The sequence below is a fragment of the Natator depressus genome, chromosome 2 (genome assembly GCF_965152275.1).
Source record: "Natator depressus isolate rNatDep1 chromosome 2, rNatDep2.hap1, whole genome shotgun sequence".
In the NCBI taxonomy this organism is placed as follows: domain Eukaryota; kingdom Metazoa; phylum Chordata; order Testudines; family Cheloniidae; genus Natator; species Natator depressus.
In genome coordinates this window covers 201623040-201639910 of record NC_134235.1, presented here as the reverse complement: position 1 = coordinate 201639910, position 16871 = coordinate 201623040, and the positions used below count along the sequence as shown (strand labels likewise).

Sequence of the window (16871 nt, the reverse complement as noted above, 5' to 3'; positions counted from 1 at the left end):
ACCCTCCAAAAGCTTATTTCTTCTTGCATTGTGATAAAGATGTAGTCAATATTGGCATAGGTTGTCTCCTTATCTAAGTAGTTAAAATGTCTCTTTATTTTTGTATTTACTGATGTCTCTATCAAATTGCAATTTAATGTGTAGTAAAAACTGTCTGGTGTTTAATTTATGATATAAAACTATTTTATTGCATTAGGTAACAGCTAAATAAAATCCATACTAAAATTGACATACTTGTTAAATATTCCTAATTTGTAATCATTAGTCAATCTTTTTTCTGTATGGCGAAACTCAAGTATGCGGGTTACAGTGTGTTGTAAAGATCAGACCATGCTATCTTAACTGTGTGTAACATATTACTCTACTTAGGTTTTTCTCTTTTGGTTGTTTTCTTTTAGGTTGGTTGGAGTACTGCTCGAGACTATTATACATTTCTGTGGTCACCTATGCCAGAAAATTATGAGGAAGGATCAACTGTTAACTGTGTGCTGTCTTTTCAAGGTGAGCAAGTACATACTTGGTAAATCAGCATCTTTATGGATTTGATATTATATTGCTAATTTTTGCTGTTTAAAAACAGCAGTTAAATTAATTTAACTGTGCATTTATTGAATTGTTAAATGTGCTGAGGGTGTATAGTGTCTCCAAGTTTAACAGAGAGAACTTGGACTTAAGAATGGAATATTCCATGTCTCATTCTTTTTCACATGTTGTTCTCACATTTTACTAATTTTTATGAGACGTTTGAGAGAGAGTCTTTCTATACTTCAAGCTTCAGGGAAATTATAATGGTGAATTTGTGATTTCACATATTGTTACATAGCAACAGACTGTTGGTAAATGACCGATCACGGGAGAACCATGTTGCCTGGAAGGTGTAGTCCAACACTTTTTTTTCAATAAAGAGAAAAAAGAATACAGAAAATGACTTGTTCAATCATTTGGGTTTTTTAATACCGTTAAACATCGTAACAGGTTGGTGGTCCTCCCTCACCCTTCGCTGGGTCCGTGGGAGACCACTCTGCCTCACTTACAGACATTCTTTTGAAAAGTTGCTCTGATTTTGAAGCCCCTCGTTAAATTGAGAGTGATGTTCAGGTTAAGACACAATAGAGCGATGGAAATGAAATTCTTCTTTCCAAATTTTCAGTTTTTTTCTTTCATTTAAGATTTTCTGTCCTATTCCAGGTTCCCTCAAATGTAACTTTCCTACCAGTCTTTTTATCACATACATTTTTGTATGCTATCTTTATCTTGAAGAAATGTTTCAAAATGCCCATGTTACCTTTGAAATATTGCCTGTGTTGCCTTTGGTTTCTAAAATTGAATGTTCGTATTCCTCAATCTCTCTCACTTTGTGAAAAATGAATTTGGGTAGTAAAACATTGTCAGAATATTTTATTCTCTAGTTGTGAGAGAAGATGCACTCTTCCCTCTTTAGCATCTAAGATTCATCAGGCATCAGTGAACAGAAATATAGAGCACTCGGAGATGGGGAAGAGATGGGTATGTGATTACTGCTTGAAGTAGGGGTGGTTACATCTGTGTGCTTTTGAGTTAAGTATAGAATTAAGATTTTGAACAATAATATAAGAATGACAGTTTGAGTCATCCGGTGTTGCTGAAAGCTGCTTTGGAGGCAAATATTATGTATGGTTCTAACTACAAGACCAACTGTTGAATAATGTACCACTACATAGAAAAATGGCTTACAGAGTGGTGGTGTGTTGTCATCAACTGTGTGACTTCAGTGTATAGAGTGAAGTGTTAATGTTTATCCTTCAAGGATTTGGAGAAGATTCTTGGAGCTGGAGAGATGGCAAAACATCATATGAGCTGTGTGGATTGATTTCAGGAGTAGGAATACAACTTAGGTTTTTACTTTTCCAGCAGAAAATTCAGGATAATTTATGTAACCTGCCCATGCACTAGGTGTATCTGATCTGAAGGGAAATGACAGTGACTCTTCCATGAAGGATTCTCACAGTACCATAAATGTATCCAATCTCAGATTGCTCCCTTTTAGAGACGCTCTTGGGCAACTTCTGATTTAGCTTGTTTATATGGTGAAAAGTATCTCCATTCAGCTTAAGTTTGAGTACTTGTGTGTGGATGCTTTATAGTCCCATGCCCTCTATCTCAAGCCACTAAAAAACAGTTCAGGATTTAGACAGGTTCTGAGAGTCACAACCAAAGTTGCATCCACTTTTAGAGGATTTGACTGGTAGCTGAGGATCTAGTTACTTGCATTTGCATATCGCTAGCTTTGTGGGGTGTGGTGTGGTGTTGTGGGTTTGGGTTTTTTTTGTCTACCACCGACTACTAGCAGCATTTATGTCTAATCCCTAAACTGAAGGTTCTGCAAATAGTCCAAACAGTTGGGAAGTTTTTGTTTTTAAAATCTGAGATAATGTGGAGTGCTTAAGGAAAAATACATCACATTCTAGAGCTACTGACGTCTTGTTTCTGAGGCTGAATTATTAGATTTTTATTCTTTGAGTTATCAGTCACCCAAAAGCATGCTAAAACCCTTGGACATATAGCAAGACAGATCTCTGCCCCAAAGAACTTTCATGTAGACAAAATACAGATAGAGGAATGCAACAGAAAACAAGGTTTTTGACTGGCTTTGGTTGATTAGTTAGCTTGTTAGTTCCATGATATCTATTGTAATTTAGTATTTTTAATCTATGTTATATTACCAAGAGGTAATTTTAAATGGTTGGAGAAACATAGCTCTCTTGAAGTTTTGAAGAATCTTGTTTAGAATATTTTGAAATACCTTTGAGTTTTGGCATCTCTTTACATCAGTGAAAGTTCTGAAATAAATATTTTTTAGATTTTAAATTTGTTTACATACTCATGTAGACTTGTTATATGTGGTCATAGGGTTTGTTTTCTGTGAGGTTTAGAGGAACAGAAATGAAAGGAAGAGAATGGTAAAAACTCCATTTTGGTATCAAAATGTAAACCGTCATTTTCTTTAGAAAATTCCCAAAAAATCCACCTTCCATGATTTTTTAGGAGTTCTTAGTAGTGTAAATTCAGGGGTTTTTTTGTCGTCTTATTTGTGGCCTCCTCACTCATTGTTCTGAGGCCTGTTTTCCCAGTCATGTTGCACTGCTTGATGTGCTGGTGGTCAAATTGTGTTCTCTAAACTAATAGCAGAACACACAAGACTGGTGCAGCACAGCTGGAAGTGGTGGAGTGGCAATGTGGCATGACCTATTACTTTGTGCCCTGCATGGTGATAAAGATTACAAGATACCACATACCATTCTAAAAGGTTGTTGATATTGTAAGAACAGAATGAATAACAATATATCTGTTTTTTTTTCAACTTGTTAAAGAATGTACACACAAATTGGGCTAATAAGTTATTGAAAGGCAGTTAGGTTCAGATCCTCAAAGGTATTTAGATTCCTAATTTCCACTGAAATCAATGGATGTTAGGAGCCTAAATATCTTTGAGGAACTGGGTCTTGGTTCTCTTTGCTGCTGTTTTAATCTGTGCACATCTGTTTTATATACTTTTATAATTCTTAACTGAGGACTGCAGTCTGTAGAAACTATGTAATTGTGAAATCACCACTTTTATTTTTACTGTTTAAAAAAAAAACAACCCCCAATTTCCAACTTTGAAGGAAAGAGCTTTCTTTTCACTAACCTGAAATGGCAGCTGCACTAATTGGAACTAGCAGTCTCTTGATTTAATGTAATGTAGTCATCTTTACAGCACTCCTTTTTAGCCACAGTCAACTTCAGTCAGCTGTGTATTGCTTCCTACAAACAGGGCAGTAATGTAATGTTCAGTACCCAATACTGATGGTTGATGATCTGTGACCAGAATCCTTCATATGGCTATTCATTTTTTTTCATTCTTAAAAGTGATTGATCTGCACTCCAATGTAGCTGTAAATGGGTACAGCATGGGCTCCCTCTTTTCCCCTAAACAAATTTGCCAGTATTGTCCTGAAGTGGTCACATTTAATGGCGAGACAAGAGTTTTTGGTCCAAAGTCCATTTCAGTCTGTCAAAAAATCGTATGCAGAGTTGTAGCCATGTTGGTCCCAGGATATTATAGAGTCATGGTGGGTGAGGTAATATCTTTTATATGACCAACTTCTGTTGGTGAGAGAGACAAGATTCAGGTCCTGAAGAAGAGCTCTGTGTAAGCTCGAAAGCTTGTCTCTCTCACCAAAAGAACTTGGTCCAATAAAGATATTACCTCACCCACCTTGTCTATTGAACAGTTGTCATTTTGTTCTAATATTTTACCCAGTTGCCAGGGTAGATTTTTCTAAAGTGAAAGCCTGTCAACTAGGAACTAAATAGTGATCACCAATTGCTTTTACAGAGTCCCAAACAGCCATTGGATGGAAATGACTGTGGAGTTGGGTAGATTCAAACTGCCAGTGACTTAAAAGTAAAAGGATCCATATCCATTACCAGTCCATAGTGTGATCCAATCCCCTGATGAGCAGTGAAATTTTTCAAATAAAATTTAATCTGCTATATTCCCTTGTTCAAAGTCCATCATTCTTATAAAGCCTGCCAGATTTTAACCTCTCTAGCATTCAAGCTATTTCCCAGTTGCATATTGGAAAATATTTTAAATCTGAGCTCATTAAAATTTATAGGAGTTTAATTAGCCAAGATTATTGGATGGGAAAGAATCTTGTGCAGCATGCTTTAGGATATTTTAGATTTAGCAATTAGGTGTTTTGGAAGAACTGCACTGTTGAGATTCTGTTCTCTCCAATGCCTGGTCAATGCTGGGGAAATTTTCCAAAATATTCTAACTGGTTTTAAAACTGGTTTGGGTCAACCAGTTTTAAAACGTGCTGGGGTCACAGTGTATGCCCTGGTGGCCAGAACCATTTTTACTGCAGCTCCAACTGATTTTAACATTGGGTCACTGAATTAGTTTTAAAACTATTTAGAAATTTGGAATAATGTACCCAGCATAGACCAGGTCCCAAAGCATAGGACTCTTCTGCATTTGATAGTAAGGTGATATTCCTTCAGTCACAGCAAATCTCAGAATTATTTATGTAAAAAAGAAAAACATTGTTAGTGAGAAATGGTCCCTCTAAATTTTCTTTGTTCTGGGTGGGCTACAAAGTCCACTGAGCGCTACAATTTTATCCTTTGTTCTTTTTTCAAAAAAGCGTTCTATTGTATTGCATTGAAAAGGGTAAAGTGACATTTCAGTAATACATATACATATTGGATATACAAGCATACATATCAGTGGTTTGAGTACCTATTAACTTTCAAGACTTTTAGAGTTGAAAACCATCCAAAGTTATAAACCCAGGAAGGTAGGAGCCTCGAGCTTTCCTTCCGGGAGCTCCCCTGCTATTTCCTCCCAGAAGCCCCAGCTCCTCCCCATTCTGTTCCTTACTCCTCCATGCTGGCTCAAGGGCTTTCTTATGGGGGAGAGATTTTAGGATCTTCCTCTCTCTGCCCCACAGCCAGCTGTACTCCTCTCCTTCCCCTGGGATCCAAGGCAGGGAGTTAACATCAAAACCCGGAGCACCACTGCCCCAGCAGCGATGGCAGCACAGCTCCCCATCCCTCCCGCTGCGCTGCAGAGCCGTGTTGCTGGGGGCTCATTTCAATACCACCAGCCCTTAGATACTGCTGTCAGCAGCAGGGGCCAGCCTCTCTGCAGCCAGATCCATGTGCCCCAGGACTGGACCATGAACAGCCTTCCTGCCCCTCCACCCTACGTAAATGGTGCCCCTGAGCTCTGCCTCCCCCATCCCTCCTGGCTTGAGGATTTCTGCAGTACCAAGAGAAGCTGCTATGAGCTCTGGCAGGCAGAGCGGGAACTGGGTGCTGACTGCACTCCCTCCAGAACCCCGACTCCTGCACCCCACTCCTTACCGCTCCTCCCTGCTGGCTCAAGGCTTGTGAACAGTGCCTGGTGCCGAGAGGAGTTTTCATGGGTTCTGACAGGATGAGGGCCTAGGTGCCAGCCATATGAGATGTGCAGTAGATACCACGTTACTGTATAACCATGTGTGCGCACAGCTTAAAAGAACAGGATTAGTAAGAGCCCTTCAAATCTGCGGCTATTCACTTTATATCTGCAGATGCTGATATCCGTCAACCATTTTTGTGGATTGTGGATGGATACGGATCCAAATTTTGTATCCGCGCGGGGCTCTAATGATTAGTGAGTATTGTGAGATCAGCAGGTGACTTGAAGCATGAGATTTTAGGAACATAAGACACAAACTACAAAGGACCTGTTGTCCCTAAGGCTACCAAGTCCTGTCCCCATCACCACAGGCAACCCTTTCATTCAGTCCCACTCATAAATTTGTTAATTAAGTTGTTTGTCCTGACAACTCCTATTGGGAGACTGTTCCAGAATCTCACTCCTCTGATAGTTAGAAACCTTCTTCTAGTTTCCAGCCTGAATTTATTCATGGCTAAGGCTAAGATTTTTGTCATGGATATTTTAGGTCAGGACAGACAGGTCACGGGCAATAAAGAAGAATTCATGGAAGCCTGTGACCTGTCCCAGACTTCTACTAAAAATATCCATGATAAAATAGGAAGGGACTGGGCAGCTGTGGGTGGCTGGGAGCTCTGAGGCCTCCTGTGGCAGGCCAGGGGCTGCAGGGGTCCCCGCGGCAGCAGCAGGGAGTGCCGGGGTCCCCCTGACCTTCTGCAGTGGCTGGGGAGCTGCCAGAGTCCCCCTGCCCCGTGGTGGCGCCTGGGGAGCTGCGGGGTGCCCCTGCTGCCCATGGTGGCTGAGAGCTTGGGGGCCTGCTACCTCAGGTGGCGGGGGTACCTCACAGCTCTCTGTCGCTTTGGGAGGCAGCAGGACCCTGCAGCTCCCAGCTGCCAGGGCTGAAGTCATGGAGGTCTTTGGAAGTCATGGATTCTGCGACCTCCGTGACAAAACCGTAGTCTTATTCAAGGCCAGTTTATATTCATTTGTTTTTGTGCCAGCATTGTCCTTTAGCTTAAACAACAGAGAGGGGGGAGAACTATTTATGCCTCTCATGATTTATAGAGAAAAATGAAATCCCCTTTCAGTTTTCATTTTGCTAGGCTAAACAAGCCAAGCTCTCCTCTCATAAGAGAGGTTTCAGAGTAGCAGCCATGTTAGTCTGTATCCGCAAAAAGAACAGGAGTACTTGTGGCACCTTTTGTTTGTGGCAACTGTTAGTTTCTATGGTGCCGCACGTACTCCTTTTCTCATAAGAGAGGATCTTCATTCCCGTCGTCATGCTAGGAGCTGTTCTGTGCACCTGTCATTCAGAAGTAGTTACGTTGTATAACGTCTTGCTTCTAGAAATGCTGGGCTCTGATTTAATTGGTGAATGAAAACCAAGTATATAGGAGAGTTAAAAGGGAAGTGGTGAGCGCTTCAAGGTTATTTTTATGCCTGTTAAGCAGGAGAATGGGTTGAGACATTGAGGAGCATGAATAGTATGTGGCATCACTGGATACTGAAGAGAGGAATGTGTTATGTACAGTGTTGTAGGTAGCTTGGTTTCCTAGATTCTAGAAGTTTTTGGAAGCCGGGCAGGCCATCTGGTAATGGGATTCTGTATAAAACTGGATACCCTGTCTTACTGTTTCGGTCTTCAGTGTTGAATTCACTAGATGGTGGCTGCTTGTTTTAACTAGTAAATGCAAAAGCTCCTGATCAGGTCTGCAAATGAGTGATTATTTTTTGCCAAGCTCCAGGATATGGATTTACCTAACTGAAGATGCTTCAAGTTGTAGGAAGAAGTATGAAACAAATGATTACATTGAAGTAATCAAAACAGAATTCTTCTGAAGTGAACTATGAACATTATTACAGGTTATTTACAAAGGAGAGAGTATTAACTCTCTTGGAAAGTCCAGACAAATCTGTTCATTTGATTCTTCAGTATCAAATGATGATGCCTTTAGGCTTTGAATAAAGTTAAATCTTTTAAGTCCCTGATCCAAGTCTTTTGGCAGCTCCTAGTTATATTCATTCAAGCAGGAGCAGTCCTTGTCCTTTGTCCTTAAAAATAGCAAAAATCAATAGTGAATATATCATAAAACACTTTAAAGACAAAGACTTGAATATGGTAAAGTTGCAGACTTCTTTTGTCCTACATTGCCTTCAGTGTATCACTAAATGACCAAGGCACTTAAACCTGAATATGTGTCTTTAGACAGATTTAAAGTAAAATCTGTGTGATTGTCTCTCTCTCCCTCACCCTTTGCATGTTGATTGACTTCTTAAGTTATAAACTCTTTGCGACAGAGGCCATGTCTACTAATATGTGTGTTCAGTGCCTAGCAGATAGGCCTTAGCCCTGATCAGAACTCCTATCAGCCCTTCTATAATATAAATATATTTTATAATATTGTTACAAAATTTAATAACAAGAAAAGTAGTGCAGTTTTGGGGCAGCTGCAGAAATTGGCTTGTTAAAGTAGTTTAATATTTGCAGTTCTGTGGTAAAGTATAAACATCACATTATACGGTTTCATTCTGTCTTGACAGTCTTCAATGTTGCATGTATTGATCACATGTGGCCGTCAAAAATTGAGACTTCACAGAAACTTGGATCTAAATTTCTAGTCTTTGGTTACCTTTGCATTTTAAGAAGGAAGTGTTAGTTGTGATATCCCTCATTGATGGAGTTTTGTTTAAGCCAGCTCTCAATCAGCAGTATTTCTCATCTCTGTAAAAATAATATTTTTTATAATAAGGTATTTTCCTTGTGTTGCCTTTACTTGCTTCGCATTGGGAAAGGTCTATATATAATGGACATATATGGAATTTAAAATTTAAATTTCAGTTTCTAGGTGGGTTCCTCCTCCTCTCTTCTCTCCTTCCCCCCACGAGAGATCAGACTACTGAGGTGCTGCCGGTCAAAATAGTCTCAATTTGTCAAATTTTAAGCAAGGTAGTGCATGGCACTGGGGGCCCAAATTGAGAACAATATTTAAGATATACATTTTTTTGCACTGTGCATGTGCCAATAGAGAAAAGTGACTAGTGGGTTTCTATTCTCGCCATTTTATATACTTTAGAGCTTGACTCTTGTAAGTGCTCTAAAATGGGAATGGTTAATTGGATTGCTTTTGAGGTTTGGTGTGCCTCAGGGGCACGGGGTAGCCTTAGTAATCCAAATTTGTGGTCATTAGACTGAGGGTTCCTGAGTTTCAATCCCACCTTCCCCACTGGCTTCCTTCTGCTGCCATGTATTGTTAAACAGAGAGATACTAATGAGTGGATCAATCACAGACCACCTTGAAAAGAAAAGGAGTACCTGTGGCACCTTAGAGACTAACCAATTTATTTGAGCGTAAGCTTTCGTGAGCTACAGCTCACTTCATTGGATGCATACTGTGGAAAGTACAGAAGATCTTTTTATACACACAAACCATGAAAAAAGGGTGTTTACCACTACAAAAGGTTTTCTCTCCCCCCACCCCACTCTCCTGCTGGTAATAGCTTATCTAAACTGATCACTCTCCTTACAATGTGTATGATAATCAAGTTGGGCCATTTCCAGCACAAATCCAGGTCCCCCCCCCACCCCCCCAACCCACTCTCCTGTTGGTAATAGCTTATCTAAAGTGACAGGTTTCAGAGTAACAGCCGTATTCAAGCCTAAGTTAATAGTATCCAAATTGCAAATGAATTCCAATTCAACAGTCTCTCGCTGGAGTCTGGTTTTGAAGTTTTTCTGTTGTAATATTGCAACTTTCATGTCTGTAATCGCGTGACCAGAGAGATTGAAGTGTCGGAGACTCCAGCGAGAGACTGTTGAATTGGAATTCATTTGCAAATTGGATACTGTTAACTTAGGCTTGAATAGAGACTGGGAGTGGCTAAGTCAAGGTAACCTATTTCCCCTTGTTCCCCCCCCCGCCCCCCGACGTTCTTGTTAAACCCTGGATTTGTGCTGGAAATGGCCCACCTTGATTATCATACACATTGTAAGGAGAGTGATCACTTTAGATAATCCGATGCATCCAATGAAGTGAGCTGTAGCTCACGAAAGCTTATGCTCAAATAAATTGTTTAGTCTCTAAGATGCCACAAGTACTCCTTTTCTTTTTGCGAATACAGACTAACACGGCTGTTACTCTGAGACCACCTTGAGACTCATGGGCTGTGAATTTACCCTTCAGTTAACATAACTAAGGATAAAGTTAATCACAAGCTCCCATCTAAGACACAAGGAGTTTTGGAGTGAGTGGCTGGGAGTTGCTACAGTTTGTGACTCATGGGCAGAAGTTTTCTTAGCAGTGAGGTGAGGGAATAAACATTTGAATGCTTCCTGGGAGGTAGCTTCTGGGGAGAGGTATTTAGGGGGTAGAGGAGAGGAGTTTGCAGTAGCAGTGAGGAGAAGGGGTAAATGGTGATGAATGGTAGGGGAAGCGAGAGAGGCTGGGGGCTCAGTTGAGGGAGTTATGGCACCTCTCAGTTCTGTCAGTGCACCCCAACCCCCTGCACTCAGCACTGCTCAGCCCAGTGCACCCCCAGCTCTTCTAGCACACCCCAATACCCTGGACCCTTCAGCTTTGCAAGTCTACCCTAACCTCCCTGTACCCCAAAGAGTCTTTGAGGGGAAAATACTGGCAAAAACCTATGTTAATGCAGAGTTAAGGTTGCTTGGTGGTATGTTGTCCCCTTGCAGGCTACTGAGATGCGAAAACTCAAATGCCTGAAAACCAGTAAATGCACATTTAGGGTTGCTCATACAACCATAACTCAATCTTCTTTCAGCAATACCCCAATACACACTGTTAATACAGACATACATTTACTCTGCCACAGATGCTGAAATGTATAAGATCGTCACCTCCTTTTATGACCCATTCACTCTCACCCACAGGATTCCATGTAACGCTATTAAAGGACTGGAAGGAAAGGTTGCCCACATCCCTTCACGCTCTTCAAGCAATCCCTCAATGCAGCGTATAGCAGCACAAAGTCACACTTGCCCTTGGCACACTACAATTTGGGGGGTTCCAGATCCTGGTTTATACTTGCACACTTAGCTAACTCCTCAGAATCAATACCTCATGTGTACAATTTAAGAACCTCTTCACTGCTTTTTACAGCTCCCTTACATTTACTCACAGGACACCATCTCAACCTACATGTTCACTTAACCATCATTAAACCATTAGAATTCTCTCATATTCCACTTCATTTTTTGACAATATTCTTTGTAATAAAAACCCTATGCCCTGCTACAACCTACACAATTATGCATTGCAGTGTTGCCTACTGGATCCTGAAGATACACATGCAGCTCTTTTCTTTGCTCACACAGATGAGAGGGTGCAAAACATAAATTTTCTCATATTCTAGTCATAACTCAGTCAAATACTTCAAAATACCTCGCACATAACCTCACATCACAAACACACATTTACCAAGCAGGCCCAACTACTGCCACCACCATTTCGTGTAGGTACACCTAAAACACTGACTGCACCTGGAATATATGCAGATAATTCCCACTGGCTACTGCCAGCTCCAGGGGACCAGAAGGGAAGGTGGCATGGGCAACCTTTTCCCCTTCTCTTCCCCCTCACCCCCTTTTGTCCTGTAATAGTGTTAGATGGAATCCTGTGGTTGAGAGTGAATGAGCTGTAAAGGAAGGTGAAGAGATTATACATTTCAGCAATTGTGGAATTGGCAGCTTAAAGGTACATGCGTTAATGGGGTATATTGCTGAAAGAGGCCGAGATAAGGTTGCATGGGCAATCTTAACTGTGCATTTCCTAGTTTTCAGATGTTTGTTTTGCCCAATTCAGTGGTCTTCAGGAGGATGACATACGACCAAGAAAACTTAACTCTGCATTAATGTAGTTTTTAGACATTGAATTATACCATAATTCACACTTAGTTTTGCTTTATTGCTTAAGTTAAACCACAATTATGATTCCTATATGTTGTACTGTGTGTAGCAGTTCTTATGATCAGTTTGTTGCCATGTCAAATGTTCTGTTTTAAATGTTAATTTTTCTTTCTTTAGGATACTATCTACCAAATGATGATGGAGAATTTTACCAGTTCTGTTATGTAACCCATAAGGGTGAGATCCGTGGAGCAAGTACCCCTTTTCAGTTTCGAACCTCTTCTCCTGTTGAGGAATTGCTGACAATGGAGGATGAAGGAAATTCTGATATGTTGGTGGTGACCACAAAAGCTGGACTTCTTGAGGTTTGATTCAACAAACTCAGAAACGTTATCCATATTCTTATTTGTATATATTTATTTCTGGTTTTATCTGTAGGACTTGGTGAATTAACTTTAAAAATAAACATTAAAAATAAATAAAAAAATAAAAATAATAAAAATATAAAGCTAAGCAGATTCCAAAGGTTTTTGATGCCTAAAACGTGAATGCGGATCTTGTTGCAGAAGATACTTGTAAAATACATGAATTCAAGTTTTAAACTTAAGTGCTCAGCATGGCAGTGAGCATAGCATAAAAAGTTAAGTAGCTATATTTATAGGTGTCATTTTATGCTTCACTTCCTTGTCTTTCAACTGCATAAATAATCCAAGGCATTCCTGTGGGTTTTTTTTTTTTTTTTTTTTAAATCTGTGTTCCCTCTGAAAGAGCCCTAAAGCAGAAAAAGAAAAATTTGTGCAGAGCCCTGAAAATCAAGCTGCATAGTACCCAGATGCCTAGCAAGTCAAAAATCTTTTATTTTCTCCAAGCAATGATCTGTTATCTTCTGCCTCACACAATTGCATCCATTTAGTGATGGTATCACAAATGCTACAAAGATGTGCCCAGTGACAATCCCACATTTTATTTGTGGTCTCTATTTCATAACAGAAAAAGGCAATTTCTTTGTTGAAATTGTTTGAACTAATTGGCAAAATCACTCTACATCTTCTCCCCATGCTTCAGATTTGATTGATGTTTCTAACTTGCCTTCAGATGTCGTGTTTGTACCCCTATCTAGATTATTGTTAGTCATCTGTGCTAGTTGGTTTGGGGATTTCAAGTACTGGGGATAAAAGGGACTTTACACAACGCAGGGTATCTAGCTGGGGTAGCTTACCTTCCCTGTCTTTTTTGCTGTCTGGTGAAGAATGGCTATTCAGATCAGTCTGCATTCCATGTCGCCAGAATCACAGAAAAAGAAATTCCCACTTGAATTCCTGTCTGTAATTCTGTTATATGCTTCATTTGTCTTTCCTTCATTTTGGCTATGTCTGCATTCAGGATTTTGTGAAGTTCGACCCAGCATTGCTGTACCACATGTAGACAACTTCTCACGGCAGGTTTAGATGGTAGCATGCTAAAAACACTGTTCTAGGTCTTGCATAGCTCTTCCACTGTTGCTAACACTGGTGGAGCAACAATAATACTTCATTGAAGGGTGAGGAAAATTCACAGAAACGTGAGCATAAGTAAAGCCCACAACAAAATTTGGTTGTCTAGTACTAATCAGTTTCTGAAATTTCACAAACTAGGGAAGAGAGAGAGCATGTTAAGCTGATGTAGCCAGGGGGTGCATACTTTTTAGCTTTTGCTGGTTGTCATTTAGTCCAGTGCTACTCAAAGTGGTCGTCCGCGGACTGGTGCCGGTCCATGAGCCATTGGCTGCCGGTTTGTGCGCACATTTGGAAAAAAAAATTTGCCGGTCCCCCACATCAAATAGCTTGAGAAGCACTGACTAGTCTAGTGCTTGACTGATGTGATGGAAAGTAACACACATTAGTTTCTAATGGTTTGATGGGAGGGGGAGTCCTGTTGGGGGAAAATCACCTGAAAAGAATATTTATTCTGTTTTCTAGTTTAAAATTGAAAAAACAATGAGAGAAAAAGAGGAGCTGTTAAAGGTAGCTACTGCTCTGGAAAAAGAAACTGTACAACTTAGAGATCAACTTGAAAGACTTGAAGAAGAACTTAACCATGAAAAGCAGAGATGTGATCAACTCCAAACAGAGCAAAAGGTTAGTTATATAACTGATTAAAGCTGACTGCATAACATGTGTAATCCACCTTTTTCAAGAACTAACTAAACTGGATGGAAACCAGCTATCAAAAAAACCCTCAGCAAATAGATGTTTACACTAAATTAGGTCAGTTTCTATTACCCTTCTATCACTATTCTTTTTGTGTTGTAAAATGGTTAAAATACTTCAGGATTTTGGTACCAGGCTTGATGAAATAATCGATGACAACTGTTACAAGATGTTTGGCATTTAATTGTAGAGTTCATAGTAGGAAAAATAGTTGAGGTAGTTCAGTTTGCTTGTGTTACTTTAAAATAGAGGAAGCGTTTTCAAATTCATTCCAAGCAATGGGCTCATAGAACACAGCATTAAAAGGGTACTAAATTTCAAAAAAGCAAATTCTAGGGAATTAAGGAACTTAAGTTTTAGCTAGCAGTTCCACTGACAAAGCGTACTGATGGGGAATGAAAACTAATTGGGTTCGCTTCTCTGAAGGATGTTTCAAAGATCTGAGGGTAAAAAAAGTACTGGCATTAGAAATGGCAAAAGCTGAGAAATCTAAAAATGAATTTACAGTGTCAGGTAAGGTTTGCAGGGGAAATAAGAGTAGCAAAAACCAGAAAGAACTAATGGTTCTAATTAGGAATAAGAATCACTTCTCAATGTATACCAGGGAGGAAACAAATTACTCTAGGCAGAGTATTTATAGATTCCTAATCAATTATTAAAATATAATGCTTTTTTTAAAAAAAAACTATTTTAAGAAGGAAATAAAGTTGGGGGACAGACATGAGGTGATGGCATGGACAACTTTGAAGTAATGAAGCCTGTATAATATAGCTGTGGATAAAAAGGAGTTAATAGAATACTTATAAAATGTCTGTATGTACAGATCAACAGTTCTGAATGATATAGCCAGGAATCTGAAGAGATTCTGCTGAATACCTTAACGAAACTTTTGTAATTTACTTTTGAAGAGTCATGGTGAAATGGACAGGTGCTAGTATTGCAGGATGAAGAAGTTCTAGTATCAATTTTAAGTCATGGAAGAAGCAGCAATCTGGCTATTACTGGCCAGTAAATCTTACTTCAGTCTTTAATAAAAGAATGTAATAAATATTAAGAGAAAAATCTGTAGGTGCCTAGAAGGTAGCTTTTTGGGAAATGGATGAGGACAAGGGAAAGGGTAATTACAAAATAAAGCCCCATGGTCCAACCACTTACAGATGTAAGCAGTGGGACTAATTATAAGGATCAGGCCTTAGTGGATGAGACCACATGTGTAATAGATATCTGTCTATGACAGGGGCGGCCAAACTTACTGACCCTCCGAGCCACATTATGCTAATCTTCAGAAGTTTGAGAGCTGGGGCACACCTGAACTATCATGTATGTTTGGGCACTATAAATGATAGACACTATAAATATGTGTCTAACACCTGTGTGTGAAGTAAGTCTGCAGTTGAGCTAGTATTGTAAAGTCCCACCTACAGTAGCCTAACAACAAATAAAAGCCACTTGTCTAATGGGGCTCTAGAATGCTTTAGCTGGCCAGAGTGGATAGGTTAAACAGTATAGAAGTGTGTACAGACCAGTGCTCGAGCTTAGGGTGAGACTGCTCTAACATTTTGTTCCATCGTGCTTGCCTGGCAGTGTGAGAGCAGAAAATTTCTTATTTGTATGACACTATGGATGAAATCTTGACCCTATTGAAGTAAATGGCAACATTTCCTATGGGAATTCTCCTGATTTTCCCAACAGTTCCCCAATTTATATATATATATATATGTGTGTGTGTGTCTGTCTATTTTTGGATGGAGATTCAATTTAGAGAGGTTTTTTCCCCAACGAAAGAGAAGCCTATGCTAAGTATTAGAGAAAGAGATTAAACTCCCTTTTCCCAAAGTGAAGCTGACACAGTTAAGTGTCAAAAAGCAGTACTATAGAAGCTTTCTTTTCTGAGTTTTGTTCCTACTTCTATTCTCTCCACCACTCCAATCTTGTTTCCCTTCTGTTAGTACTCTTTTGTTCCATTCTCCATATTTCACCCCATTACTACCTCAGTCTACTTTACAGTCTTATCTAAGCAGAATAGAAACCCAATATCATTAGAGTTCAAATCACATTTCTGAACTCAGGATGTTAACTCAGGTTTGAAATTAGGCAAAATGAATTCATTGTTTCTTGTAAGAGAGCTTAACGCCTTGCATGCTGCCTTTCACCCAGCATTTTCAAACCCAAAGGTGCTTTGTTTTCTAAACATCATCTACCCAACTCTAAAATTCGGTGACTTACAAGTGGAATATATGATTTACCTTTTAATAGAAACGCTACATAACAACTTAAAGAATTGGTTTAAAGATTCCTCGGAAACAATTGTACAGTATTCAGTTAAATTGCAGTAACTGGCTTTTATTTTCTCTGTGATTTACAATTAGATCAGTTTAAACTAGCAGTTTTGCATGATTTGATAATTTTTGAGTAAGGCAAGAACCTAAGCAATCCATTAACTGGGCTTTTATAAAACCAAATAGGACAATTTTGACATCTTAAATGCTGAATAATATAACAGTATTACAACTGTATAATACATGATGCTGTTCATCTGCACATTGTATTCATTATTATTTCACCCTTAAGTAGAAAGGCTAAAGAAATAATTTACAGGTTAATGTTTTCAGAGGTCACTTGTCACATACAGAAAGGCTTTAGAAGAGTTAGTGATTTAAAGGGGTTCTTATTTCTTTAATTTTTTCCATAATACTTTGTATTTTGAAATTCTGTTCAGATACAGAAGAAAAAATATTTAAAAGCTAAAAGTGAAGCTGTGCTTTTAAAAAATTATACCTCCTGATACACCTTTAAGACATATTTTATTAAGTAAAATATCAAAAATTAGAACAAATACAGCCCATGTAAT

At 39.2% G+C, this 16871-nt stretch overlaps 1 protein-coding gene across 3 annotated transcripts in view; it reads left to right on the top strand.

The window, feature by feature from the left end:
- Window positions 1-16871, top strand: part of TAX1BP1 (Tax1 binding protein 1) — a 95422-nt gene that overhangs the window by 24669 nt on the left and 53882 nt on the right. For all 3 annotated transcript variants that reach the window (XM_074945727.1, XM_074945728.1, XM_074945726.1), the window contains exons 3-5: window positions 399-501; window positions 12009-12196; window positions 13790-13948. In XM_074945727.1, the coding sequence (XP_074801828.1) occupies window positions 399-501; window positions 12009-12196; window positions 13790-13948 (450 nt within the window). The remainder of the gene's footprint in view (window positions 1-398; window positions 502-12008; window positions 12197-13789; window positions 13949-16871) is intronic.